Here is a 16,857-nt window from a genome sequence, read left to right as displayed (position 1 = left end):
GGAGATATTATGTGATGAATATATGGACTTCTAGAGGCTTGAAGCTTTCCTAGAATATATGAATTCAATCAAACAGTTATTCTTATCTTTAAAAATGATTTTCATTATTATATGTATTAAGAATAAGTACACAAATATTAAAATTAATGCCACTAATTTACTAGTTCATTGAATGAATATATATTCCTTAAATAATGATTATGCATTATGAATGGTTTTTTTGTTTATTAGTTACATTCGATCAATGTATATATATAGATATATTTGGGACATTCACAGTATTAGTCAGTTGCATCATTTACAAGCGCTTAGCACAAAACAAATCTCTCGATGACAGAGCTTAAGGCTAGATCATGTATATATATATAGGTAGATAGATAGATAGATATTTATATGGAACATGCATACAAAATAATAAACACTAAATAACAATTGAGTTTTGTTAATCAATTTATCGTTTATTAAACATTCAACAACACTATATAAATTGGATTTATTTGTATTAATTTCGAAAGAAAAAAAAACAAATAACTAAATTTGACAAAAAGTTGTTTTTTTTTTTTGTTTTTTTATTTAACATTTGCCTAGGACAAACATAGATAAATATTTAAAAATTTTCATTGAGTTATATGTAGGCTGCATGCTGCTGAATTGCTGTAACGGTGAGGCTGAGGGAAAGGATTTTGTTTAAATTTTTTGTTTATTATTTTTTTGTTTTTGTTTTTTAAAGCGTTTTTTGCGGTTCCATTAACAAAGGTTTCTGGGCGTGCATATCGAGTATTTTGCTATAGGTAAATTCAGAAACTGTCGGACGCGGTTCTATGCTCGAAATTTCGCCAATATTTATCAAACTCCTCAAAGATTTTCGAGCGAAAGGGCGAGCTGGCAAAGAGCTCATCGAAATTTCTATGAAAATTGCCCAAAAATGGCGGAGACGTTGCGGTTCCTGCTCGATCAGAGTTCGATTCGGTTCGGGATTCATTAACTATATGGCTACGCATAGTTGACGTTGTTTCTGTTGTACTGTTGTTGTTGTTGTTGTAGCTGTTGCTGTTGTTTTCACTGTTGTTGCTGTTGTTGTTGCTGTTGTAGGTTGCTGTTTTATCGTTGTCTGTGTGAGGGCGGCGATATAGAGAGAAATTTGATATACAAAAGAGCGACACACGCACAGAGTGAGAGAGACAGGGTTACACAGATACAGATTGTGAGCGAGTGTGTGTGAGAGACAGAAACAGACAGTGAGACAGAGAGAGAGAGAGATTCTGTGTCTACAACAACAATAAACACATATTTACAATACGATTTGTGAGAGATGTGAGAGGATGTGCCAAATGACCATTCACCAATGAGTTTGCATTTAAAGTACACTCAGAGAAAACAATATGTGCTTTTTACTACAATTTCTTAATGTCAGTAAAATTTTAAGCAAATGCGCTCTTAAGTTGGAATTTTAATTTTTTTGATCACTTATCGTATTTAATTTGCAAAATGATTTAAGCTTTTTTCGTTATATTAAGTATTTTATGATGTTTTGAATTTAATTAACATAAAATATTCAACAAAATTTTTACTAAATTAATAAATTAAAAATATATATTATATTTGGTAGTCTACAACTTTAAACTGTCTTTAAAAAAATAAATTTTTTGATTTGATATATAATTAAATAACAATTTCTATGAATTTTATATATATGTAAGTAATAACAACTTTTCTTTATTCTATATACATTTATTTAAAATTTAATTATTATTTTTTTTTAATCAATTTTTTTTTAATATTTTATATTTTAAATTATTATAAAATATTTTAAATATTAAAAAAAATTTATTTATTCATTTTTAGGACAGTTTAATCTTTTTTAAATTATTTTTTTTTCTTCATAAGATTTTACTAAATTCTTGCGCTTTTTTTACTAAAAATGTTTCAATACATTTTTATTTTTTCTAGAAATTTTCCTGAAAACTTTTAAGCGTAGAACAAATTTTAAAAAACTTCAAGATCAAAATCAAGTAACAAAAATGCAATTTATAATTGATTTTGTATTAGTAAATTTTTGTAACTCAGAAAATTTAATATTTCATAAGAAATTTTAAGTGGCAAAATTTAAATTTAAAAAAATTATATAAATAAATGTATATTTATATTTATTTAATATTTTTTAAGCTCTTTGAAGGAAAAGAAACAAAAAGTTCCTAGTTCCAAAAAGTGTTAAGAGAAATGCGAGCGAAATCAGAAATAAGAACATGACAAATTATCATTTTTCCTAGCTTAAATTCCAACTTCTTAGTTCAGGCGCTCAGTTAAATAACTAGAGCAAACACATATATTTCTCTGAGTGTATTTTGGGCTTTAGCTGAACTTGTTCCAGGCCGTGAGAACGGACAGGCCGATCAGCAGAGCTGCGCTCAAAATGCTGCCAGCTGTTGAGCTGGAGGATGATTCGGATGTATTATTGTTGCTATCGGTTTGCTGGGTGCTAGTTGGTGCTGGGCTACTGGGCTGGGGAATGGGCGTTGCTTGGGATATGGGGGAATTCGAATTGGAGTGAATGGAGGAGGTGGAGGAGGAGGAACAGGAACCTTTGGAAGCGGAACCACAACCAGTGTCAGGCGTTTGGGAGCGGCGGGAGCTAGTTACAGAAGCGTTGCCTAATTGCAAATTATGACTAACAAGTTTCGCGGTATTCGAACGATAACGATAACGATTGGCAGCCGAAGGGGGAGCTATCGGCAGCTTGTCCTTGGCTAACTCACCCTGGACAGATGGCGGCAGCCTGGACACCTTGTACGTCTTCACAATGCTCGACTTCTTGGTGGCGCTGCAATGCGAATTGTCCGTGGCGCTCTCGCTGCGCTCCTGCTCCTCATGCCGCTCCACTTGACCCTGAACATTGCCCTCCAGCTGCTCGCAGCTGCTGAACTTGGCAAACTCACGCAAATGTCGCGGCAGCTCGCGCAGATTCGCCTCCGCTTGGCCCTCCAGCACGCGCACTGGCGGCGCCTCAACATCCGACTCGCTGCCCGCTGTTGCCGTGCCAGGCTTGCCCTGTGCCGGCTGCGACTCGGCGCCGCTCTCCCAATCACTGTCAGCGGGCATGGACAGCTTGTGGCGGCGTTCCTTGACCCGATTGAGAAACTCATCGCTAATGTTCGCCTGCTCCTCGGTGGCATGCTGTTGCTCATCCTCGATCTTGGAGATCTTGATGATCTTATGCTGGCGACGCTCCTCGCGCTCAGCCACCTTGTGCATCCACTCCTCGGCCATTTGCTGGCGGAACACCTCGTCCTCGCTGAGCGTGGGCAGCTTGGGCGCCGGCCGATAGCTTTCGCGCCGTGGCGGCGGCGCCTGCAGCACAGTCGGCGCGCGCTCCATCTCATCCATGAGCCGACGACGCTCCTGCTGCAGACGCTCAAACTCCAGCTTCAGCTCCTCCTCCTTGCTCAGTATGTACTTCAGCTGCTGCTCGTGCAGCTCGCGCGGCAGCGAGGCGCGTCTCTGCTGCCTGTCATAGGCCGGCGGCTGGCCGCTCTGCGGAGTCAGCGGCGCCGGCGAGACGCCGCGCCGCGAGGTGGTGCTGATGTACGTGGGATTGGGATTACGTTCGATCATCGAGTAGCAGCTGGCGTAATGCGGCCGCTGCTGCTGCGGCGCCTGCTGCAGCATCGGCGCATGTCGCCGCGCCCCGCCATAGGCATTGAAGCTATCGTAGCTGCTGCTGGACAAATCATTTGTGCTGGCCGAGAGACGCGGCGCGCGTATTGAGTGCGGCTGTCGCTGGGCTGGCGCCTGGCCCTGGCCCTGGCGCTGATAGCAGATCTCGACCTCACGCGCAAACGGACGCGCGATATTCTCCGAGTAGCCCAAGTCGTTGGCATAGCGCCCCCAATCGTCCTGCTGCAGCCGATAATGCTCCGCGGAGCTGTGCGGACGCGGCACATTTTCATTCAGATTGCACAACGATTCGGAGCGTCGATTTCTGTAGTCCGGCGCTAGTTCGATGGGTATTTCCAGGGTGCGCGGCACTGAGGACAAACGCTCCTGCCGCGACCTGGCCGAGCGTTCGATCTCGCGCTCCAGCTCCTGCATGTGCGCATGTCGCTCCCGCTTCAGCTGCTCCTGCTGGCAACTGTTGCTGCCGTTGCTGTTGCTGTTGTTGGTGAGGCGACTGAGATCGTAGAGCGAGGCAGATTTGTCGCGCTGCTGTCGCTGCTCGCGACCCGTTTGCAGCTCGGCATTGAGCTGCTGCGACAAGGCATCAAAGTCCTTGAAGAGCTTTTCATTATCCGGCGAAGGTTGCCCAACGCTGGGCTGAGCAATTGCTTCGAGTGCTGCTTTGGCACGTTGCCGAAATTCCTCATAAGTGCCGCTGCCATTGTTCACCTTGGTGTTGCTGCCAGCTGTAGATGTTGCTGTCGTTGTTGTTGTTGTCTGCCTGCTCTCTCTGTGCTGCTGCTGCTGCTGTTGCTGTGCGTCATCATTGAAAGTGTTTGACAAGCCATTTAATTTCGTTGCTGACATAATATTAGCTGCTGCCGGCGGCGGTGGCACAGGCGGCGGCGCACAGTCCACCTCATCTGCTGCTGCTGCTGTTGCTGCTGTTGCAGCTGCAGCCTCCGCCTGCTGGCTCAATGGAAATTTAGCATTTGCCGCTGGCGGCTCGCCCTCTTGCTGCTGCTCGCGCTTGCTGTTGCTGTAGTCGTAGACAACTTTGCCGTTCTCCACGCGCTTCTTGGACTCGTACGAGCTCGTCTCAATGTTCGAGTAGCGCTTGCTCTGCACCGGCTGCAACTGTTGCTGGCTGCTCTGCTCAATGTTGGAGAAGCGCTTGCGCTGCTCATCGAAGATGTCGCCCTGCTGGGCGATGCTCGGGAACAGGCGTGCCAATTCGCTTTCCATGCTGGCTGGAAACTTGCTGCCGCCGTTGGTGTTGCTGCTGTGGCTCATGTAGTTGCTGTTGCTGCTGTGACTGTGACTGTGACTGTGACTGCTGCTGCTGCTGCTGTGCTTGCTCGTTTGCTCGCTGCGACTGCCTGCGTGCTGGTCAAATGCGTAAGGCAACGACTGATCAGCTGCGGCTCTTGGTTTATTTTCATATGATGATGTCGCTGGCAATGTTGTTGCTGCTGCTGCTGTTGCTGTTGCTGTAGCTGTTGCTGCTGTGTTTCTCATTGGCTGGCTTGCGTCATCTAGCTGCTGCTGCTGTTGGCTCTTTGCCTTGGCCGCTGTCTCAGCGCTCTTCACAGGCACCGGCGGCGGCGGCAGCTGCGGCGTTGGCGATGTTGCCGTCGGCGTGGGCGTCAGACTCTTGCGCAACTCGCGCATTTTGGCCGCCGTCTTGAGTATCTGCTCCTGCTCCGTCTTCAGTTGCGCCTGGTCCATGGCGCGCACCTGTTCGCTGCTTAGCTCATGATAGCCGCGTCTCTGCACGAACTTCTCGTGTGCATCCAGCAGCTGATCGGCCGCTGGCTGCAACTGTTGCTGCTGTGCCAGCGCGCGCTGAGCGGGCGACAGGCAGACGAGCAGCTGGGGATCCGCTTGTGTCGGCAGACCCAGCCAGGCATCCTTCTCGGCCTTGACCTGATCTAGCGACAGCTGCAGCTCGCTTATGTGTGGCAGCTGCGGCAGAGGATAAGGCATATTCTGTTGTTGCTGCTGTTGCTGTGGCGGCTGCTGCTGCTGCTGCTGCTGCTGCTGTTGTTGTATATCTTGTGCTACGCTTGCGAGCTCTTCAAGCATCTGCTCGCCATAGGGCATGGAGGCCAAGGTTTCGGTGCATAGCAGACGCAGTTTCTTGATGCGTTCCGCATCCGCTTCCTCAGCTGAAATTGTGGAAATGGCAGAAAGTTTTGGCTGCTGACGCAAGGGCGGTGTGGGTGGCTGTTGGGGGGCAAGTGGCGTGGGTGGCGGTGAGGCCATGTTTATGGCGGTGCATTGGCTGTGCTGTGTGCTGTCCGAGCAATGCGAATCGTTAGATTCTTGGCGTGTGAGCAACAAAGGATTTAGAGTGGCATGCGATTCACTGTTTTGTGGTTCTTGTGGGGTTGTGGGATAGTGCATGCAGCTGGGCGGTGGTGGCACAGGCGGCGGCGTGGGTGATAACCTACAGCGCTGCTGTTGCTGCTGCTGCTGCTGCTGCTGTTGTGGCGTAGCAGCAGCAGCAACAAAACGCGACGCATTCGCGCTTTCGACTTCGTTTACGTTAACGTTACCGTCTGCGTTTACGTTTCCGTTTCCGTTTACGTTTACGTTTTCATTTCCGTTTCCGTTCTGTTCGCGTCGCGTCATTTCGATCAATTCGCGCACTTTGTCCATATTGCGTGCGAATGCCTCGCGCGTTGCCGCCAGCGAAGCGGTTGCAGTTGAACTGTTGGCCAATTTGCTCGCCTCGTTTTCGTTGGCCACACCGTGCGTGGGCGTCGCTGCTGGCGCTGGTGCTGGCGTTGGCGTCGCTGCGGCAGCGCTGTGCTCTGGCATTGGGGATTGAGCGTTAACAGGTGTGCTCTCACGACTCGACGACTGCTCGGCCGCTGTGGTTGCCTCCGTTTCCGTGTCCACTTCCGTTTCGACCTGCAATTGTTGTTGTTGTTGCTATACTTGTGGCTATTTCGTGTTAACTTGTTCTGCTCGGTGTTAGTTTCTTGCGCGCAAAGTGAAAAATAAATAAGCCGAATGCGAAACACTTCAATTCAAATCAATTGCGTATTTCAGTGACCCAAATTTCTCGAATTTTTAGCCCGAAGAACAAACAATTTGCGCGCAATTTAAGAGCATATTCCATAAACAGTTTCTATGCGCATTTAAGCAAATATTTTTTCGATTTTTTTTATTGAAAATTAAAATTGTTAAATATAAAAAAAAATACGAAATATTGTTTAAATGCTAGAAATTTATAAGAGAGTCTAGACTAGAGACAACAGCTGCAAACACTTGAATATGTCTCTTCATTTTTATAAAATATTTTTTAAAAAATATTGTAAATTTGCTCTTGATGAATACGTGAACTGTGAATAATTCCGCCTGCTCTATATGATATCTCATTAAATGAACTTTTTGTTTATGTCAACTACAAAAATTTCCTTTTTTGGCTTCGCCTTTTTTTATTTTTCTACTAACTAAGAAATCTGTTCATTTAACTGTCTAACTCTCAGAGCAAATTCCCTACAAATTTTAATATATTTTGCCGCTGTCTCAGGCTTTGATCTATGATTAACAAAAATAAGTTGTTAGAGCTCAATTTTAATAATAATTAATTTTTTTTATAAATATATATATATATATATATATATATATATATATATATATATATATATATCTTTCAAATTCGCCCAATCATTAACCGCCTTTTCAGACAGTATTCATCGAGTGCGATTACAACTCTCTCAGCAACATCCACGCTGAATAAATTGAAGGACGCAAGGCTAGTTTTTTATCTAGTTTTAGTTCGATTTGAACAATTTGGCTTTACTATTATTAGCTCATATATTTATATATATTTTTTATTAATAAACATACAGCAGCTGCAGCTGCTCTGCCTAACTCTAATTTATGTCTTTTCACATGTTTCCTAAAGTCTCTAAAGTCAAACAAAAATTTACAGCTTTTGCTACACTTTCAATCAACATAATTTATAATATTTGTCTACAGTTGACAAGCCAGCTGTCAAATATTTAACAGCTGTCAAAAGCTACTGAAGTATCTGAGCAGCTCTTTAGCTGCTTGCACTTAAACTGAATTTGATTTGACACTGAAAGCAATTTAGCAGCAATATATATATATATATATATATATATATATATATATATATATATATATGAATAAATATCGATTGACGAAAACTTATCGATCCTCTCAACACGTTACTTGCTTGATATAGACTGATAATACATAATATGGGAACACTTTTCATGTCATATATTTATAAATATATATATATTTATTTTATTATCAATTTTCAATTGAAGCATAGAACTTTGCAGTATTTTTTAATGTCATTTCTGGCTCTTATTAATATTATTAAAATTGTATAAAAATTTATAGAATTTGTACTCTTTGGTATAAAAATACTAAACTGAAATAATTGTTAAGAAACAATGAATACTTTTTATCTTGATTAGCAGCTATATACCATAAGACTTCTATATCTGCCTGATGCTGTGCTCTCTTGAGTGATTTCTATATTGCATCTATCTCTCTTCTCGATCAATTCTCTTCCATTCTCTTATCTTGATCGTCTTCTATGTTGATCAACTGCCTACCATTCTCTCTTCTTTATTGCATCTATATCTTTCTCTTTCTCTCTCTTCTTGATCGTCTTCTTTATTGCATCTATATCTTTCTCTTTCTCTCTCTTGATCGCTTTCTTTATTGCATCTATATCTTTCTCTTTCTCTCTCTTCTTGATCGTCTTCTTTATTGCATCTATATCTTTCTCTTTCTCTCTCTTGATCGCTTTCTTTATTGCATCTATATCTTTCTCTTTCTCTCTTTTCTGGATCGTCTTCTTTATTGCATCTATATCTTTCTCTTTCTCTCTTTTCTTGATCGTCTTCTTTATTGCATCTATATCTTTCTCTTTCTCTCTCTTGATCGCTTTCTTTATTGCATCTATATCTTTCTCTTTCTCTCTCTTCTTGATCGTCTTCTATATTGCATCTATATCTTGCTGATCCCCTCTTTCCTTGATCAACTTCCACTACTCCATGCTCCCTTCCCTAATTCCTACTGCCTTTTCCTCTATTAAACCTGGTCCAGGCTTCAGCGTGCCAACGTTTCACTTGCTCTTTGGTTAGTTGGTTAGTTGTGCGCTACGAACCTCACACTCGCCCTCGGTTTCCGTTTCGTTGGATGAGCTGATGGGCTCCATGGTTGTGTTGCTGCTCAGCTCATCGTCAGGGCGATTGAACAGCTTGCTGGCATCGGTGTCCAGATCGATGAGAGCGCGCTCTGCCAGAGCAGCTGCCTCCTCCAGTTCGAGTTCCAATAGATCCGAGACGCTGCTGGAGCCCGAAGAGCTGAGATAAACCAATTCGGCGTCTTCGGACTGCGGCGACAATGTGCTCTGCAGGCGAGTGCAGCTCTCCAGGTCGTCGCTCTGCTCGATCAGCTTCGTTTCCAGCATGAGAGCAATCGGCTCCTCGCGTCGCCTGTGCCGACGACTGAAGTCGAGCTGGCTGCGCGGAAACGTTTCGTTGAGCTTGACGGGCACAGCTGAACGCGACTTGGACTGATCCGTGGCGGAGGCACTGCGGCTCAGGTCACTCTGCGCTGCAGCTGTTTCGCTGTTCTCCTCCAGAATGCTGTCCAAATAGCGCGGACTGAGCAGCTGCGGCAAAAAGTGCGATTCGAGTGCGTTGCGCTTCTGGGCGCGCTTCTGCCGCAGCTGCTCCTGTTGCTCGGCGCGACTGCTGGACGGTAAGTCGGAAGAGAACGCTAACAGAGCCGTGGGCGTTGTGGCCTCCGTCTCGGAGTCGGCCTCAAAGACCAGCGGCGACTGCGGCGGTCCATTGAACTCCCCGGAGCTGCAATCGCTGCTCTGTTCCAGCTCCTGAATTTGCACATCGCGCGAGAATTTACTGAACTGTTGCACGGCTTTTGGTGAGGGCGATTCGACGAGGTAACGCGGCGGCGGCGACAAAGTGCCGCTATTATTGCTGCTGCTGTTGTTGTTGCTGTTGTGCGTGTTGCTGCTGTGTGCTGTTGCTGTGGTGCTGCTGATCTCCTCAATTGTTGGCTTACCTTGGCGAGCGCGTTCCTGCTCGTCTGTCTCGATGCGTATCTGATGTATAATCACTTTGGTGCTGCGCTGCAGCGGCTGATTTGGCGCATGTTGCTGCGGTGGCAGCGACTGTTGCTGCTGCACCAGCGGCTGTTGCAGCTGACAATTGGCCAAGAGCTCCTGCACAGCAGCTGGCAACTGTTGCTCTGCTTGCTTCGATTGCTGCTGTTGCGTTTGCTGTTGCTGTTGCTGTTGCTGTTGCTGTTGCTGTTGCAGCTGTTGCTGCTGTGCATCCGCTGCTTCATTGCCTTCGCGCACTATGCGATGCACTATGACCTTGGCCTGTCGTGGACTGCCTGGTGCTTTTACTGGCTGTTGCTGCTGCTGCGCCTCCGCTGGCTGCTGTTGCTCTCGCTGCTGCTTGGAATTTTTGGCGCCCATTGCTGCTCTAGCAACAGCTGATTGCTGCTGTGCTGCTGTCGTATAGCTCGCTTCCTTTTCAATCAACACAGGCACTATGTGAACGACTGGCTGTTGCTTTAGCTGATCCTCAGTCTGCTTAGATTGATCAACTGGCTGATCGTGAAACTTCTCTTGATCTTTAAAATGATTTTGCAGCAGTTTCTTTGACTGATCGACAATTTCCTGCCTCTTCAGTTCCTCAACGAAGTCTTGCTTGATCTGCTGCTCTTCCACAGCTTTTTCAACAATTGTTGCTTTCTGAGTCTTTGATTCTGCGATCAGCTGCTTATGGAATTGATCTTCAGTAGTATTCTGGAACTGCTGCTTTATCTGCACTTTCACTTCAAGCGGCTGCACAGGCTGTTCTTCTTGCGAATCTTCAAGCTGATCAGCTGTCTGCTGTTTAAGTGAATCTTCCAACTGATCTTTCACTTCAAGCGCCTGATCTGTGCACTGTTTGTTAGATTGATCTTCCACCTGATCGGCAAGTTTTTCCTCTTTAAGCTGATCTTTCACTTCAGCAAGGTGTTCTATGGACTGTTCTTCAGAGTGATCGACAAGCTTTTCCTTCTTCAGCTGATCTTTCACTACAGCAAGCTGCTCTTTGAGCAGTTCCTTCGATTGATCTTCAGACTGATCCTCTGTTGGCTGATCATTCACTTCAATCAGCTGCTCTTTGGCCTGCTTTTCAGGCTCTTCTCTCTGCTCTATAGAAGAATCTTTCAGCTGATCTTTCACTTCAATCAGCTGCTCTTCAGGCTTCACTTCTGTCCGATCTTCCAGCTGATGTTTCACTTCAATCAGATTTTCTGGCTGATCTTCTTTTAGCTTTTGCTGGCTGATCTCATTGCTGGCTATGCCAGTTGTTGCCTCATCAGCAGCTGTGACGCTGTCGCTCGCTGTAGGTGACCCATTTGAAATGCTGCCAGAATTTGCATTATGATCATGCTGAAGATCCTCAGCTGCTGCTAATGATGCTGATGAAGTTGTTGCTGCTTCTGCTGCTGCCTTCTCCTGCTGCTCCTCTGTTTCGTTGCCTTCTGTTGCCGCTTGCTGTTTATTTTGATTTTGATTTTGATTTTGATTTTGATTCTGATTTTTATTGCGCTTATTACGATTACGATTACGATTGCGATTACGATTATTGTTTGGCATCGTCTACGTCGCGTCTAAGCCACACTCAAAAGTCTTTCTTGGTATATATATGCACTATATATGTATGAGAGCTGTGTGTGGTTGTGTGTGTTTAATTTGTTGTGCCTGCAGTGTGTCTGCTTATTACGCATACGCCGCGTTTGCCGCTTTCAATCAGCTAAATCTAAAAATTGCTGCTTATTCGTGTGAAAATTGCTTTTGTTTCTTTCTTGATTCTTATTTATTCATTTGCTCGTTTATTGTCGTATTTTGTCGTCTTTTGTCGTCGTCGTAGGGATTATTCTCGCATTCTCTGTGTCACTCGTCGCTGGCAGAAACAGAACTAAAACTAAAAAACTCAACCAAACGACGGCGCCATCAGCCGATCAAGCACAGCCGACGAGCCGGCATTTCAAGCAGCGTCAACGCCGGCTGCGACGTCAGCAGCAACGGCAACTGCGAAGCCCGACAGCCCGGCAAAAGTTTTGACACGCGTCCGGCGCTGCACAAATTTTGATATACAAATACATATATCATATATATATATGTACATAAATATCTGCTTCTATATCTATATATATTTATCACGTAATTGTTGGCCGCAAAAAAGAAGAAAACTTTTGATTTTTACGTTTTAGTTATCAACTTTCGCTCTCAACGCGCCCGATTTGCGTGCCCGACATTTTCATTTTTCCTCGTTCGTTTCGTTTCTTGCGAGACTTTTCCCTAACAAGATAGATTTTCTGTCGACTTTTCTTTTTCGAGCGCGCGTTTCTTCTGCAGACGGCGGCTGGCGACCAAGGAATGGGCCATGGGCTGCTCCCAGCTGCCAAGCGGGCCACACAATTCTGTGGCGCAACGGGCACGTAAACGGGAAAAAATCGAGGAAAAAACAAGAGGAAAAAACAAGAAAAACTAAAGCGAACAACAACAACAACAGCAACGCACATACAATATGGGGCATTCATAATGAGGCTCGTCTGATGATCGTTTTAAAAATACATGCGGCGCTGTCTGGTGGAATTGTGGAGAGCGCAGCATTCGCCTCTCAAGTAGTGGGAGTACAGCGAGTGCGTGCATTGCGGGCGGGGGCGTGGCAGTTGCAGGAGTCATGTGTCGAGTGCTAAGCAAATAGGCAGTGTATTCATGTTGTCTGAGTAGCATCTCAACAAGCAACAAACATAAACAAAACAGCTCAAAATCAAGTACAAGTCACGTCAAGTTCTCAGGACTTGAGGCGCACGCGAATAGTCAAACAACAAATGTGGCAAATAAATTTCAAAACAGAAAAATATACAAATATATATACATATATATATATATATATATATATCTATCTATATAGATACACACAGCTTGCCTGCGGTTATAAACAAAATCGAAACTGAGTTGTTTAGAAAATGCTTTTGCGCCTCTGTTTTTCGTGCTGCAAAATAATGTCATATTTAATTATAATTTTGGCTACGTTGAAATTTCTGCAATTTTCATGTTTTTATTTGCGCAGTGAATGCCAGATGAAATGAAGAACTCAACTTTGAGATGTTTCAACTTTTCAAATAAACAGCACACTTTCAAAGGCAACCCAATATTGTGATTGCAAATTTAATAACAGCTCAAAATACTTTTGCTACAAATGGTTATTCCATAAATGTTTGCAAATTTATATATATTATATATATATTTGTATATATGTTTCGTTAATATAAATACTATCATACATAACAAAATAGTATTTTTATTATCAAAAAGAAAAATGATTTTAATGGTTTGTTAAACTCTTTGATAAAGCATTAAATCATTTTTTTAATTAAAAAATATATATTAAAAACATTAAAAAAATATTTTACATATAAATATATGTACATTTTTTTGAAATAAAAGTTTTTAAATTTTTATTACAAATTTTATTATGTTCAAAATACTTGTTAAATATTTTGTTGAACAAAATTTGAGATATTTTTTTATAAAATAAAAATTGTGAATTGTGAAGTAAAATAAAAAATCATTTCAAATATATTGAATTTATCGTAACTCAAAATATTTTTCATATTCGACTAATTTTTTCAACTCAAATTTAAAATGTTTTAAATAGAAATATTCATTAATAATCATAAAATTCATTTAAAAAAAAATAAAATTATATTTAAATATTTAAAAAATCATTTTAAATAGAAGTGAAAAATATCTTGCCATTCATTTTACTTTTTTTTAGCTTTTATAATTAATGAGAAAATTTTTTTTTTGTAAAATTTGAAATCTTTCCGAAATTTCTCAAATTTTGTTGCTGTTTTTATAAACTTGAAATGTTATTTATTATCTTTCTTATCATGATTCAATTAATTCTATTTTAAGTCATTCAAAAATGTTTTCTTTAGTTGGAAGACACGAAAATGTTTATTTCTTAAATCAATTTTACTCAGACAAAACGCTGCGCGCCATTTGCCCCGCCCTCGGAACACCTCAGCCAATATGCCCAAAACAAATCGCTTAAGTTCCACACTGCAGTCGAGCGAGTGTGTGTGTGAGAGAGTGTGCGTGTGTGTGTGTCTAACTTATGGCATTTTCAAGATATTTTTCGTGCGTAATTTCTTTCGATTTGTTTTTAGCTTTATTTTTTTTGGTGTCTGTTCCCCGTTTTGTGTTGTACACTTGAATAATTTTTACGAGTTGAAATTGAAGCACTTTTTTCCGACTGACAAAGTGTGCCGACTGTATATAGAGAGTGTGTATATATGTAGGGAGAGAGAGCTATGTATCTTCCACTGGGCCATGCGGTTAGTAGTCGTTGATTTATTTATAAAAAGTACTTAATGGATTTTAATTTCTTGAGTTCAGCTAGCTCTGGTGCTGCTGCTTACTCATCTTTGTGGGCGCAAATAGATCTGTGATGCCTTTCCCAGAGCCTGTCAGGTGCCAGACGACAGACGAGGCAGACACACGGACAGCCAGAGAAGTGTGAAATGTGCACGTGATGCAAATGAACTGTGCCTCAGGGGCGAGTAGTAGCAGCGGAAAGATTATGCAACACTCTCTCACCCACTCTCTCTCTCTCTCTCACACAGGAACAACAATTATAAGCACAAGAGCCGCACAGTGGTGCACACTTAACATTTGCTACCTAATTAAAAAACTATTAAAACGGCAATTTCCTTTCTGCCAGACATAAAAACTCAAGCAACACCTTACAACTGTCTGTCCCACTCCCTCTCTCTCCCAGTCTCCCCTTCTCTCTTGTTTATTTGCTTTGGTTTCGCTTCCGTTGCGTTAGTTTTTTGTGGTTTTCTGTTTTTTAATGTGCCCAGAACATTATCATATTATCATATTAGGTATCGCATGCCCAACGCAGTTAGGGTACATATTATTTCTCTACATTTGCGCAACATCGATAACAATCACAACAACAGCAACAACAACAATTACCACTTATTGCACTAGATATGCATTTCATTTTCTCTATAATTTTTTTTTCAATTATCTTTAAATTCTTCAACTGATAAAGACACAATTCTGTGTCGAACTGACGTTTCTATTGTTGAAACTTGGCTGGGAAATATATTCAGATATGGGAATACTCGAAAATTAAAATGAAATGAAAAATGTATATTAAAAATTATGAATGAAGTGGCTTACTGCATATATTAAGCTTCAATTTTTAAATTTCAATTTCAATTTTTTTTAAATTTTTAATTATTGTATTCAAAAAATTTTAAGTTTTTAATTCTTAAATATTTTTATTTATCTCAATTTAAACTTAAATTTTTTATATATTTTTCATATTTCGTATAAAATTGCAAAATACGTTAATAAATTAAATATTATATTAACAATTTTTTTTTAAGTTATGTGTAACTTTTTCTATATATATATATTTTATATATATTTTTTTTTATATATATATTTTTTTTATTTTTATATTATTAATTATTATTTTGTAAAATAAACTTGTGAATTTTAATTTTTTTTATTCCATATTTTATATTATAATAATAATATATATAAAATATATATATATATATATAATAAAGACACTATTATTATATGTTTTTGGCGAATTTGGCGCATTTTGAATTATTTTAATATACTGTAATTTTCACACTTAAAATGTTAGCTGAACATAGTCTAAATTTAAATAAAATGATGACTGTGTTTCGTTAGGCAAAAACGGGTTTTCGGTTGGCTCAGCAAATGCAATCTATGTACGAGTATATATAGCATATGTATATATATTTTAGACTTTTAAGTGCGAATGTTTACTGTATTTATTTTTCTCTTCTCTTTTGATCTAATTGTCTATTCAGACAAAGGTCTGACAATTCTCTGTATATTTATGGACCTATCTGATCTATCTTTTCGTATACATTTATCTAACTTCACATGTATAGTTTTTTAGACTATCTATCAATTTATCTATTGATCTATCTTCTAATTTCAAATCCATTCATTCATCCCTCTATACTGTCATTCAAACAATCTATCTATCTACCTAAATGCCTATCTATCTATGTTTCTCTTCATATTGTAAACTATCTTTCACTCTGTCTTTTTTATTTTATTTCTTTATATATATTCACTTCTCCATTCATGTTTTTATCTATATTTCTATGTCATTTATGTATATATGTATATATGTGCATCTATTGATCGTTCTATATCTATCTGTCTATGGATCTAGATATATTTAACTGTTCAGCTAACTATCTCTTTATTTTAGAGTCTATCCACAACTATATGCATCTGGCTATCTAACTCCTTGCATCTACTCGCCTGTCTCTAAATCTATCTACCTATTAACATATATTTATACGCACCAACAACTATATTTGCCTATAATGTTCTGCTCACTTGTTCAATTCAATTTTCTTTAAGCTCCATTATTTTTGAATTTCCACACCAATTCCAATGGCAATAAATCAATTTATTTTTTTTTATAATTCAATTTAAGTTTCAAGCAATATTTCACAGATTCATAAAAATTTTTTCAATTTACAGTTACGCACAACAAATTCTTCAAAGTTTTACAGCGGCTTGCCATAAGTCGAAATGGCCTATTGATTTTATTTGCTCTTTGTCCTTGCTTTTGTTGTTTTTCTTTATTTCGTTTTTGTTGTTGTTGTTTTTTGTTGCTAATTAGCATAGATTTTTAATGTTGTTTCGTTGTTTTGTTGTTTGTTGGCTCTTCATTTGAATACAATTTTGGTGCTGTAGTTGTTGTTGTTGTTGTTTTTCTGTTTACGTATGCGTAATTTATTTAGGCAACGTGCTGCACTCTCACCCACTCTCTCTCTCTCGCTCTTCCTCTTTCTCTAACTCGCTTACTTTATTTGTTTTTTACACACACACACACACACACATACGCACAGTTGTAATACAAACATAATTAATTTATGGCCAGCGCGCGCTCATTTGCTGCAGCCACCCACAAGCAGCCGACGCCGACAGCGACTGCGACGCTGACGTCACGAGGTCAACGTCAAAGCGGCAAATCACAAACAGCAATCAAAGCATACAGAAACAAGAAGCAAAGCTGCGCATTTAGTGCTCAA

General features: G+C 40.8%; 1 protein-coding gene across 20 annotated transcripts in view; it reads right to left on the bottom strand.

Annotated features, from left to right (window-relative positions):
- The window catches only part of LOC111591923 (sorbin and SH3 domain-containing protein 1), a 47,693-nt gene that overhangs the window by 30,143 nt on the left and 693 nt on the right, over window positions 1-16,857 (bottom strand). For 7 of the 20 annotated variants that reach the window (XM_030224998.1, XM_030225006.1, XM_030225003.1 and 4 more), the window contains exons 1-2: window positions 8,816-11,803; window positions 2,757-6,570 (exon numbers count right to left, since the gene is read on the bottom strand). In XM_030224998.1, the coding sequence (XP_030080858.1) occupies window positions 2,757-6,570; window positions 8,816-11,335 (6,334 nt within the window). In that variant the 5' untranslated portion in view covers window positions 11,336-11,803. Of the gene's footprint in view, window positions 1-563; window positions 669-2,756; window positions 6,571-8,815; window positions 11,815-16,857 lie in introns of those variants that run through there. The other 13 variants (XM_023303916.2, XM_023303942.2, XM_023303951.2 and 10 more) reach the window with 11 other exon arrangements.

Source organism: Drosophila hydei, unplaced genomic scaffold (assembly GCF_003285905.1).
Source record: "Drosophila hydei strain 15085-1641.00,03,60 unplaced genomic scaffold, DhydRS2 tig00008122-arrow-pilon, whole genome shotgun sequence".
Lineage (NCBI taxonomy): Eukaryota > Metazoa > Arthropoda > Insecta > Diptera > Drosophilidae > Drosophila > Drosophila hydei.
Note: the sequence above shows the minus strand (reverse complement) of the source record. Positions and strands in the feature narration are given on the sequence as shown.